The sequence below is a fragment of the Clarias gariepinus genome, chromosome 9, assembly GCF_024256425.1.
Source record: "Clarias gariepinus isolate MV-2021 ecotype Netherlands chromosome 9, CGAR_prim_01v2, whole genome shotgun sequence".
In the NCBI taxonomy this organism is placed as follows: domain Eukaryota; kingdom Metazoa; phylum Chordata; class Actinopteri; order Siluriformes; family Clariidae; genus Clarias; species Clarias gariepinus.
Window position 1 is genome coordinate 5466115 of NC_071108.1, and position 13666 is coordinate 5479780.

The 13666-nt window shown below is 40.4% G+C and overlaps 1 protein-coding gene across 1 annotated transcript in view; it reads left to right on the top strand.

Annotated features, from left to right (window-relative positions):
- grm6a (glutamate receptor, metabotropic 6a) overlaps positions 1-8563 on the top strand; it is an 83395-nt gene extending 74832 nt beyond the window's left edge. The window contains exons 11-12 of the mRNA XM_053504647.1: positions 1817-2059; positions 8467-8563. Coding sequence (XP_053360622.1) covers positions 1817-2056 — 240 coding nt within the window. The 3' untranslated portion in view covers positions 2057-2059; positions 8467-8563. The remainder of the gene's footprint in view (positions 1-1816; positions 2060-8466) is intronic.
- Positions 8564-13666: the final 5103 nt, after the last annotated feature.

A 13666-nucleotide genomic window follows, 5' to 3' on the forward strand; every position in this document is an offset into this window, starting at 1 on the left:
AGTTCACCTGGCGGAGGGGACGCGGAGGGGACGCGGAGCGAACCGGCGAACGCTGGAGTTCTTCATTCCCCTGGTGACTTCTCTTAGCTTTATTAGGATGGGTGAAGGCATTGTCTCTTTGGCTCCCCCGCGCTCGTCTTATCTGCCTCCCACCACAATTAAACCCCTCGCTGCTATGAAGCAGGGCTTTTGTCTCCATGTCATGGTGTGTCTTCAGGAGATAAAGACAGGAGGGGTGGTGAGGGTGAGGGGGAGAAGACGTCCTCTGTTTTTTTTTCTGTATGTCTCATCTCTTCCTGTGTTTGCGCGTTGCCATGTGAAAGCTGGCATCAAAAGGGAAACTGCTTGAGACGCAACTCTGGCGTGTTATCACGGGCCTGGCAGGTTGCTGCTTGCTTTGGCACATTCATATTCAAAAGACTTCATTCTGCATATTTTTCGCTACATAAGGACTTAACTAGTGGCTAAACTGTTGGGCCTTTTTGTTGACGAGCTGAAGCTGAGCTGGCGGAAAGATAGGGTTGTGGTGAAACGCTGGCTGTTCCTTGGAAGTAGTAATTTCCTGCTGTGTGGATAAACGCTCTGTACGATCACTCGTGTTTCCAACACATTCAGGCTGACGTACGGAAACGGAGGAAGAAGGATAACTAAGGGTTTATAGGAACGTAGCGGTTGTGGTACTAATCATAGAGGAGATGGAGTGTGTAATGAGTGTAATGAGATTTCTCTCTGCACAGTCTGTCTCAATCTACCTGATCACATGAGTAGTTCGAGCAAATTCGGATAAACGAGGGGATGCATTTATATAAACGGGCTGAAAAATTATATGAAAATTTCATTTGAATGAAGTGGTAGGAAAAGGCTCTATCTATCTATCTATCTATCTATCTGTTCGTCTGTGTATCTGTCTGGCTGTCTGGCTGCTGTCAGATTCCAATGAATGTTTGTTAAGCCACACACAGTGACCTATAAATCATTCAAGCAAAAACCCATCTAACTTAAGGCATGAACCAGTGAGAAACAGGTGCAGATGATCATGTGGTGATTAGTACACTGCTGATGCTGAATGCTGAGTGGTTGGAACAGACGAGAGGGGAAACGAGGTCGCTGCAGAGGCAAATTTAAAAATTATATCCTTAAGCAGTTTGCAGCCTGTCACAGAAAAACATTTGCTCGCATCTCTTTACTCATTTAATTTATTTTAATAAGGCGAAATGGCGGCACCATAGTGTAGTGGTTAGCACTGTCGCCTTGCACCTCCAAGATCCGGGTTCGATTCCTGGCCAGACTCTCTGTGTGCATGGAGTCTGCGTGTTCATCCTGTGCTTGGTGGGTTTCCTCCGGGTACGCAAAGTAGGCTAATTGGCGTTCCCAAATCGCCCATAGAGTGTGTATGTGTGTGTGCCCTGCGATGGATTGGCAGCCTGTCCAGGGTGTACCCTGCCTCGTGTCCTAAGCCTCCTGGGATAGGCTCCAGGTCCCTGCGACCCTGAATACAGGATAAAGCGGTAAAGAAGATGAGTGAGTGAGTAAGTAAGAAATGGGAGGGGGGTCAAGAGTTTTGCACAAGACTGTGTATTGTACAAAATTCTGTAATTAGAAATATATTTAATTATATAAATATATATATTAATTGGTCAACAGTCATGTTTTTTTCTGTCTGTCCATAATGAGGGAAGAACTTCCTGCTCACCCTGTACAATAAAACAAAATATATATAATCTAAAAAACAGCTCACCTCTTGTATTTGTTTATGCTCAGATTTTATTTGTTCATGGTAATGTTTACCCATGGATTGCGGTTGTGCCTTTTCCAGATGTACATCCAGACGACCACGCTGACCGTCTCCATGAGCCTGAGTGCCTCGGTGTCCCTGGGCATGCTCTACATCCCCAAAGTCTACATCATCATCTTTCACCCGGAGCAGAATGTGCAGAAACGCAAGCGCAGCTTCAAGGCTGTGGTCCAGGCGGCCACCATGTCCACGCGTCTGTCGCACACCAACAGCGAAAAGCACAACGGCGAGACTAAGATGGAGCCGGACAGGACGCAGTAGCAGGTAAATCAAATACCAGTCCGGCTCATTAAACAAAGTGTTCAGTTCTCCAGTCTGCATCCTAGATGTCCAGTCTTAGACTGACCACGCCCACAGATGGCTTGGAGATCACTTGTTTCAAGTTTTTTTCATTCCATATTATGTATTGAATACAGTGACTCGGTCAGCAACTTCATCCTCATTGTTATATTCCCATATGTTGATGCATTTCTAGCCAGCTGTTAGACTAACTAGCATAATGCACCTGGTGCGATCCAAGTATCATAATCCTATTGTATTTTGAATCCTGGTTTTTCACAGGGTCAAGGGTTCGATTCCCACCTTTTTCATGTGCTTGGTGCTTTTTCTTCCCACAGTCCAAGATTTTGGCTAATTGGCATTTCCAAATTGTCCTGTCCTGCTCTGCAACTCTGTACTGGATAGCCGGTATAGCGAATGACCGACTTGGGAGAATTTTATGTTGAACCTGGACTTCATTTCCCATCATGCACTTCCCCACAGTCACATTGTCTTATTTGTATTCACATGCACCTTGTTAAGTTGATTATAGTCTATGTTACAGTTATTTCTGTCTTCTTCCTCGCCGTCAGTGTTTACCCAATTAGCTTCTCTGTTGTCGTTGTGATTAGCATTAGCATTAGTTGGCCTTCGCCATAGTTTCTAGCTATAGTCATAGTTTTTTATGTTCTTGATTGAATATCGCCCAATATTTGGAGATAAAGTCAGAGAGGCCAGATTAAGGTGGTTTGGACATGTTCAGAGGAGAGATGGTGAATATATCGGTAGAAGGATGCTGAGGTTGGAACTGCCAGGCAGGAGATCTAGAGGAAGACCAAAGAGGAGATTTATGGATGCAGTGAGAGAGGACATGAAGTTAGTTGGTGTGAGAGAAGAGGATGCAGAGGATAGGGTTAGATGGAGGCAGATGATTCGCTGTGGCGACCCCTGAAAGGGAACAGCCGAAAGACAAAGAAGAAGAAGAAGGTTGAATATCGCCCAATGTTCCCACTCCACTTTAATAAACCATCTGCACTTGCATCCTGCCGCTCCTCCATACCAAGTGGAACTTCTCAGTTTATACCAGGGGTCTTTTAGTTAAAGTTGTGTATAAATTTTTTTTGTAAACCAAAAACAAACAAAAAATCCATAAAAGATTTAATAACACCTATTTTCCTCATATTTATCTGATCATTGTAATGAAGGTGACACAGTGGCTTAGTGGTTAGTACTGTCACCTTGCACCTCCAGAGCCTGGGTTCGATTCCCGCCTCGGGGTCTGTGTGCATGGAGTTTACATATTCTCCCTGTGTTTGGTGGGTTTCCTCCCACAATCCAAAGACTAACTTCCCAAATGTGTGAATGCTGACCAGAGGTTGTCTAACTGTGTAAAAGGAGAAGAGGGAAGCTTACTTTAGATTCACACACTCACACACACAGCACCTGCGCGCACAAACAGAAACACTTATGTGTTGGGATTTATTAAATTTCTTTTTTTGGGCTGTGGAACAAATAATTTGAGTTTCTATTATTTCTTATGGGAAAATTAAATTTGGTTTATGAGTGCTAACGAATTATGCTCGTAATCCAAGGTTCCACTGCATTTGTAAATACCTTTTTCTTTGTTGGTTTTTGGTGCACCTTTTTTGTTTAGTTTTTGTATAATACACTTTTGTTTTTTTCGAATTGGTCGTGGTGTTGTCGTAGCTTGTTCACGGGGGTTTTAAAGCACTCCGACACGAAGATAAAGATCTCTCCTTTTAGTGTAACTTCAGTTAACATCATTTTATCTGAGCGTTACATCAAATAAAGTGGTCACCATTGACCTCCACAGTCTCTAGTTGGACTACGAAGGGTTACTAGATGGATGGACGAATAGTATTAAAGGCCAACCACAGATAATTTACTAAGTGAGTCTAAAGCACGCCTGATGTACATTTAGTGATGCCAACAAAACTCCATTTTAGTTCAATCTTAAAGGGTTGGCTGTCCTCTCTGCGCAGGACGTGATGGTATTCTCCTTCCTGTCAGTTACTGTACAAGATTCAGCATTCATGTATATAATCATGGGCATGTGTGAGTGGGGGGGGGAAATCAGGGGGAAAAAATCCTCAGGCACATAAACGCAGACAAACTCTTTGTCCGTTTGAAGCGCGCCATTTCTTTTGTCCTATTTAACTGACTAGTCTTAATTGTCCTAATTTATGAATTTCTTTCACGAAACGCTTATGAGTTCAGTGACTCATCATCGGTTATAAGATTTGAAGCTTATTAATCAAAGCTCACATTATCAAGTCTCCTTAAAAGTAAAATTAAACCAACCTTTTTTCTTGAACTAATTGGATTCTCCACGTTTCTCGTCTAAAATGCTTTTTGTATTCAGTTTGATAATTGATGAAGAAGAACTATTCTCCTAAACGCTGCACGCCGACAGTGACCCGACCCCCGATGTTATTCTGATTTCGCTTCTTGGTTTAAGCTGAAGGAAACACTCTGCACTTACAGTAGGTACAGTACGGTGCAGTCCGGGTTATAAAGGTTCAACTTGAAGGAAAGAGGAACGGCGGTCATCGTGGCCTCCCGAGGCAGGGGTGCACGCATCCGCACTCTCGTCTCTATGATTTCTCCGTGCATTTAGTTGATCTATCTTTAGGGCTAATTAGTGGTGGTTTAAAGGTGGCTGTTCGTGTCATTGCTCTGAATTGGTGTCATGCAGAGGTTCGGAATTAAAAGAGCAGGATGTGAAAAAGCAATTACCGTAATAAAAAAAAAAAAAAACACATGCACATAAAAGGAAGCTTATAATGATGATGTTTAAAACCAATTATTTGAAGCTTTTTAATAAAGTGATTAAATGGATTTTAAATTTTCTATATTGCACTTTTTTACAAACAGTCGTATTTGTCAGATTAAGTTTATTTGATAATTTTTGCTTTTATTTTAATATTTAAGGCGTCGGGGCTCAGTAGGTCCGTTTCCTCCAGGCAGAATGGTCAGGACTTGCAGTCTTCTCCTCGATTCTTTTCCTACTCTGTCTCAATTTTCTGTTCTTCTAAACTCCTAAAAAAAATAAAGCTTGTTAGAGTAATTTTCCACTTGCCCTCTATCGCTCCAGCACACGCTCGCTCTCGCTCTGGGATGTATTAGCAGCAGAAGCAGTCTGTCCCAGTGCTTTCTTATTACTGACATTTTACGGGGGGGAAAATATAACAAGCACCAAAATGCATACAATATTTTGTAATGCTGATAAGTGACTCTGACTCGAACATTCCTGCTCAAGAGGAGGATGTCTGCGTATGACGGTAAGCAAAAGGTGGTGAAATTATGATTGAAAAAATAAAGTAAGACAACATAGATAAGAAAGAAAGAAATTCTGATTTCTAATGATGAAAGTCGAGTGAAAGAAGGAAAGAATGAATGAGAGGGGACAGAGACAGAGCCAAAACCAAAGACAGAGGCTAATGATTATTTAAAGTTAAAGTAAGGAAATATTAATTAAATTAATTAAATATAATTAAAGATAAATAAATGTATAATGAAAAACAAGTGTAAAAGAGTAAACAAATAAAGCAAAAATAAACAAAAAGCAGTTTCTTTTGAAATTAAAACGAAAGAAAGAACAAAGTAAAAACAATTAATAAATGATCAGAAAAGATCAAGAAAAAAAGTAATAAATAGCAAAAATAAACAAAAAAGAGAAGGAAAGAAGGGAAACCAAAAAAAGATGATTTATTTATAAACAAATTAAAATAAAGCAGCAAAGGAGAAAAGAAAAATGCAGGGTAAAAAAGGAAAAGAGAAACGATAAAAAGAAATGAAGAGAAAAGAAATGGAATGGAAGAAGGGAGGACATTGGAAACCAGATAATAAAGAGTAGTAAAGAAAAACTAAATTATACAGTAAAATGTTCTACACGAGCAAAAGTCCCGGTTTGACTTGAACACTTCTGGTAAAAATGTATTAGACAAAAAAAAACACACCAAATTAAACCTAAAAAAAGATCAGATATTATTAAAAAATAAGAAAACAAGCATTTGAATGCCTATAAGTTGATAAATCCTGTAGATATATCCTGTATTTGGAAATCTTTCCGTGTAAGAGCAGAATCTCGCTCTCAGTACTCTGGTAGACACCGTGACTCGGCTCCGGAGAGCGAACAAACGTTCCTCAAACCACTTAAAGGAATTCTCCAAGCATCAGGAAGACCTTCCGCTTTTATACAGCACTTTTATATGTTGTGTGCCGTTCCTCTGTTGGTGTTGTTTTTCCTTCTGTTTTCCGCGTTTGACTCACCAATAAATAAAAGCAGCATTGTGTGTGAGATGAATCAGAGCGAATCGATATTACTTGTCGTGGAAAGCAGTGTTGAAAAAGCTCACGATGTTGAGGCTGATCAACTACAGTAGCTCAAGAAATTCTGAGATGATGAACCGAGCCGATTACATGGCATCAGTCAAATGCGGTGGAATTATCAAAACAGATAAATAAAATCTTACCCAGTGGAAAGAGAGAGAGAGAGCAAGAGAGAGAGAGAGAGAGTGAGAGAGTGAGAGAGAGAGAGAGAGAGAGAGAGCGTACCCATTTATTCAGAGATGTCCAAACGGGCAGCTCTTTCTTCATTGCTCTATTTTAGCTTTAGGCTTTCTTTTCTTTTCTTTCTATTTCTTTTTTTCCCATTTCTTTTTTCTTTTACAAAAGAAAGACATTTTCTGTTATTAAGAACACAGTAGTGACTTACACTTTCGTACAGAATCTCCAGGCCATACCATATGTGGGTCACTTTATTACAAAGTGTATTCTTGATGTCTTGAACTCTTTGTGCTAGGTTGGAAAATTTGTTCGTTTCAGATTGGAATTTATTTTTTTTGTAATGCCTATAAGAGTTGGTGAGACTATGGTGTTCTGAACCCTTCTCCATACAGAACGTTCTAATCTTCTATACCACTTCATCCTGTATACACGCTCGTGGGAGATCTCAGGAGACTTACTGTAGGGCATGAGGTGAGGTACAACCTGGAACAGTATTGTCAAGTGCACTTGCAAAACCCATTAAGCTCTCATGAAAACCTTCCCAGGAAAGCAAGACCAAACCTTACCTCTGCTGCAGAAGAGAAGTTCATGTAGAGTCACCAGCCTCAGAAATCACCAATTAACAAACAGCACCTTAGATAAGAGCCGTTATGGAGGCTTTACAGAGCATCAGTAGCAGACACGTCTCAATATCAACTGTTCAAAGGAGATTATTGCAGATTTTGGACACCTTTAGTATTGTTTTATGAAATAAAAAGGAATCAGGAAAGACCATGTGTCCATAGCTTTGCCTTAGTGTATATATCCACACAGTGTGAAATACAGAATTATGAAACACATTTGTACTTGGCTGCACAGTTAGCTAAATATATAATGCCAGGTGTGTCCAAACTTCTGATTGGAACTGTACATACAGTAGAGTTCAGGTCTCTAAAGGATAAAAAAATCTCTATTTTTTTAGGGCCCAGGCACTTTGAAATCAGCCTTATGATGTCATAATGTGAAAAGGGCCCTCTTGTTAGTTAGGGCCCGAGCACTATGTCATCAGCCATGGATTTTTTTTTTTTTTGTCCAGCGTTTTGGGTTTTTTTAGGGGTCTTACCATGCTCACGAACTGGATGGAATCAGGATGCCTGAGAGTCTCACACGAGATTTTGCTCTATAGCTCACACTGTATGCACATAAAACCCGGTACACATTTAGAGCTAATTGAGCAGAACAACTTTACACATCACATTGAGTGACATCATAGTGTGATGTGATGTTTGGGGCTTTTTAGAGGTCTAAACTTAAAATTCCCCCTTTTCTAATATGATGCCATAAAGGAATTGCGATATCCCCTTTAAATGTATGTGCCCGCTGTGCCCGCTGTCCCTCTGGTGTGCCCGGGGAAGCGATGGTGCAGGGTGCTTGGGCCCGCTCATTGTTGCTTGCAACTACATTTGTTTTTTGTTTTCTGTGTTAATCATCTAGTCACAATCCAGATCACACACACACACACACACACATACACACACACAAAATCACCCAGGTGATTCGTCAACCTTGCCTCGTGAACCAACAGAAAACACAAGGATGGCGTTCGAATCTCTTTGGTTGGTCTAAGAATAAGCTGGATATTATTAATGCTTGCATTTTAACTGTAAAATTCTATATTTGTTTTCCCTCCTTGCCTGCTTTACTTTGCAATGTCAACACTTTTTATATAGGCCAACACTTTTCGAACTAGGCCAAATCAAAGCATTCAAGCTGTTTAAGTAATGCGAGCAAGTTCCACCAAATGACCAATTATAATAACTTTTCACACTGTTTGTTATATGCGCCACTGAATGAGACACACTGACGATGCATCCTGTGTTCCTTTTATGTGTGTGTGATGGCAGGGGGCCCGGAGCGACACACTCGGCTAATCCCAGACCGAAGGAAAAGTGGAGGAAAGGAAGCAGGACTCCACTTAGTCGACTTCCATTTGAGGACTGCGCTAAGCGGGACTCGGAGGCATGGACGTCAGAAGGACGCAAACGCACATTTTCTATCCGGAGCTTTATCGCGGCGATCTTTCAGACGTCTTCATGCTTACCGACGAACGGGGAAAATATACAGTCCATAACGCCGTGATAGTACGGTCGATGTAGCAGTGTAGCAGCATGTGGGATGTGTACTGAAGTGTTTGTGTGTTTGTGTCTTCATGCACTTAGGTTGTGTAAATCCAGAGACTGCAGCATTGGACATTGGAAAGCGAAACGAAATGATTTACCATCGCGGGGGTCAAAAAATATATCCGACATTGTATTTTTCCTTCAGATTTGTTTAATATCGAGACGTGACGGTATACCGTGTTGTTAATGTTATGCTCTAAACGTCTGATGTAAGGCTATGCTATTCTGTAAATCATGATGTCACCAAAACAATGTGCTACGAGATTTTTAATACAGATGCATAGAACACTTTTTAAAGGATAAGAACAAACACATAAGGAGATTATAAATATATATATATATATATATATATATATATATATATATAACAAGCTTAGGGCAATCTAATTTTACACTAAAATGTTTCTAGATGTTTAAGCCCTAACCGAAAGATTTAATACTTGCACCGTTATATAGCATTTTATGTCTGTTTTTTTGGAATTGTGGAATCGAAAACGTGAAAAAAAAAAAAAACAATATTGATTTATAGAGTTATACAATGAATTTGTCTTGTTCTTCCTATTATTATTATGATTATTATTCCTTATTATTTGTATTTTGGGCAGTATTATTTATTATCAAATGTGTATGAAAGGTAAATGTGTGTACAGCTGCTATGTTTTTTGCTCTGTAAATACAAGAACTGTAGAGAATGAAGTAAAAAAAAAAAAAGGAATGAAATCTTTAACCGACAGTGTTTGCATGGGGTTTTGCAGGAATGCTGAATTATATGTTCTGAAACCATGCGACACTTATTTTTTCCAGGAGGTGAAAAAGCTCAAGATACCGTCTATAAATCGGAAATGAATGATTACACCGTTATAGACTTTGACTCAGCCGAGGCATTATTCAGTAACCTGACAGCTCTGTTCAGCCGGCTCGCGAAGCAGCAGCAGCAATATTCCACTCTGACGTATCGTTTCATTCGACCCCAGTCACAGATTCCCGTCTTCATGCTCCGATCTGCACTTACTTCGTTCTTTAAAAGCAGCCCGAGCTGCAGAGTCAACTTGAATCCAACCTACAATAAAAAAATATATATACAGTATATACAGTATCAAAAGTCAAAAGTTTGGACACACCTTCTAATTCAATGTTAGATTGAATTAGACTACAGATTAGAGCAGATTAGATAGAAAGGCTTTACCGAGCATAAATAGCAGATACTCCTCAATATTAACTGTTCGTTTTTTTTTTTTAAATATTGCATCGTTTGGACGCCTTGTTTCAATATGTAGAAATAAAGAAAAATCAGGGATGACCATGCAATTAGAAGGGGTGTACAAACTTTTGACTTTTGTAGTGTATACACACATACTTTATACTTCATTAGCTGTGTGATAAAAAATTATGAAACACATTTGTACTTTGTTAGCTGAATAAATAATGGCATACGTGAACTAGTGAGGGAAAAGTCTTTCATTTTTAATAAACTATATATATATATATATATATATATACACACTACACACTAGACTGTGTACCCTGTAATATATTGGCACCCTGTCCAGGGTATACCCCGCCTCATGCTTTAAGTCTCCTGGGATAGGCTCCAGCTCCCAGCCACACCCCCCCAACCCTGCATACACGATAAGGCGTTATAGATGATGAGTCAGTTTGCCTGGATTTTGTTCTTTCACATTCAATACTTAAAAATTATTCCACCACCATCACCATGTGAACACTGCCAGAGTGAATCCAACACTGTACATTTTGATTAAACACTACTGGAACACACATTAAGGATGACATTATATCGGACATGTTCCTGCTATCGGGAACGCCTGCCATCGGAAACGCCTGTCATCGGGAACGCCTGTCATCGGGAACGCCTGTCATCGGGAACGTCTCTCATTGGGAACGATTGACGGGTTTGTTTTTACAGAACGTATTTTCTAAAAAGCTAAAGCCCTAAAGGATCAGAGGACGCTGACAGATTGCGCGCCATCGGTGGTACAGTCTGATTCCCCGCTCGCCAGGAAAACACTTTAATAATGTAACAACTGTTTTCTCATTTCAGTTTATTCCGACTTAATAGTCGACCAGAAGTAAACACAAACCCGTCATGTCTGACTGCTTTGCCGCGTTCCTCACCAGACCGGCCAATCGGATCGCGTGAAAAAGTGACCTGTCACGACTGGGCTCAGCCTAGAAGTCAATGCGTGTGAGAAGATCATACATTTTGAATGTACCATTATGTTCTAATGTTGTATGCGGAATGTATTAGCTTACACTGCTTCGACATAAATATTAATGAAAATTTCACCGCAGCGCTGCTGAATTCTTAAGTCTGATTGGTCAAAAGGTGTTTATTCCTTTTCCATACCAGCAACTTCGACTGGAATGCTGACTGAAAGGCAAACACATATGTTTTCTAATAAATCCACACATTTACAGTACACTCAGGTTTCTTAGTAACACCTTTACTAAAAGTTAAGATGAGAAAGTTGAGAAATTATGGAAGGAGTCTCCAGTGCCGGTGCTCTGTAACACTTTCACTCACTCTCACTTATTGTCTATAACGCTTTATCCTTTAAACAGGGTGGTGGGAGGTCTGGAGCCTATCCCAGGAGACCTCAGGCGCTGTACACCATCCATCGCAGGGTACACACTCATGCACACACTCACACAATACCGGCGATTTGGGAACGCCAATTAGCCTAATCTGCATGTCTTTGGACTGTGGGAGGAAACCAGAGAACTTGGAGGAAACCCACCAAGCATGGGGAGAACATGCAAACTCCATGCACACACAAAGACCCCAAGGCGGGAATCAACCCGGACCCTGGAGGTGTGAGCCGACAGTGCTAATGTGCCATCAAGACACCTTCTAAAAGAATCTGTTTTCCTCCCACAGTCCAAAGACATGCGTAGTGTCCACTGTACAAGCTTCAGTTGCTCAGGTCTAGACTCAGCAACGTTATGTGGCAATAAACCAAGGTCAGCTGACGAGCTTAACGAATGTACTGAATGACTGACCAGGTTATCACATGCATGAAGTTTTTCTTCCCTGATGATATGGGCCACATTCCAGCACTCAAAGCTAAAATGATTGGAAGAAAATATTAAAAAGTGTGACTTTTTTTTTGGCCCAGGTTGTATAATTAAGTCTATGAGTTACATCTAAGTGTTAATACCAGAACCTAACTTGTTTTTCAGATATTTCGGTAATTTTTAATGAACTAAAAAGTGACACGTTGATCGTTAAAAAATTATAAATTGCAATAACTGGCAAATTGCTGTCATAGGACGAGGAGTAAAACACTTAAGGATGACCTGTTACTGAGAAATAATCAAGCCGTGTGTGCTAATATTACCTCTGCTTTACATCAGACCACATCTCTCTCCGTGCGGCTTTTGATCGTTTTCCTCTAACAGGGTCTCATTTCTTATTTTCATTTTGAATAGGAACTAAAAAGGAGCCAAGATCTTTCTGCCCTCTCTTTCTCTCTCTCTCTCTCTCTCTCTCTCTCTCTCAGTGTATTTAGAGAGTGTGTGACCTGCTGTCAGACCTTTTTATCTTCACACCAGACCCAAATCAAAGCAGCGCTGCTTATAGAGCGCATTAAACATACATGACAGATGAGGAGGAGGAGAGAAAGTTTGTCATCTGATGGATCACTAACAGGCCGAATAATGAGGAGAGCTAAAAGAGGCAGACGCTGCTCTTTCTCAAATATTACTCACATTTGAGGTTTTCAGAAGTCTTTCTTATATGTCTGGTGTATTTTTTTCATTATTACTGTTTAAATCTGGAGTCTGAAGGGGGAGCTCTAGTGAAAGTATGAGGGGGAGACTTGGGGAGATCATTCCCATGAATATTCAGAGGAAAACGTCTGATGCTCCAAGCTAATTCAAAAGCTTGCACCATTAAAGGAGTTCCTGGGAGGCCAGCGTTTCAGATGTTCGATCATGGCTCTTGCACTGAAATAACTTTCTACCTTGATGGTATCAAAGCATCAGTAAAACACTGGGATAAGTGCGTTGGTGTAGGAATTAGTAAGGGAGCGTTGACTCTCATAACTGTGTTCTGTTATTCTGCACAATCAAAAGTCTAAAGAAACAAAAAACAAAAACTAAATAATAAAATTAGGGGTCAGTGATATATTACAAAAAAATAATAAACAGCTGTGTGGCCAAAAGAAAACCACTTGTTGGGGAGATTCATCGAAAAATGGCTTTTTAAATTTGCTAGAGAGCATAAAGGTTGGACTTTGGAGCAACGGAAAAGGTCATGTGATCTGATGAGTCCAGATTGAGCCTATTGCAGGGGGATGTGTGCATCAGGGTAAGAAGGGAAGCGAATGAATCGATGCATCCATCATGCATAGTGTCCCCTGCACAAGCCTCCGTGTAACAGTGTTATAATCCGGGGCTTAATGTGACTAAATGAAATCTTAGAGCGTGTGAATTGTTTTCTGCTCAGGCAGTGTGGTTTCCTTTGCAATTTCCTTTCAGATTTCTGCAGCCGGAATTCTTGTCAGAGCTGTTGTTATTCAAAAATAATAAATGATAAAACCAACACCTTCTGGCCAATCGGAATCCAGAACTCAGACACTATGTAATAGTATAAACAACCCTTTCCTTATTTGGGCATCACTTCCTGGTCTGTCATATTTAACGCATGGCTCTAACATAATCTACCTAGGGTTTATCATTTCTGCATCAGCATCTGCTATCACTTTATTTCTGTGTGGTTTCGTGCATATGACTTGTTGACTCTCCAGTACTCTTCTGCACGAGGCCTGTTTATTTCAGTTTGACCAGCAATACACAACATCGTGTTACAGTGAGGGTCAAGAGGAACATATGTGTCTTTGGAGAGCGTATGTGACTCTTTTTTAAATAAATGGCTTTTTTAGCTCCTTGACAGCAAATCAAGAAA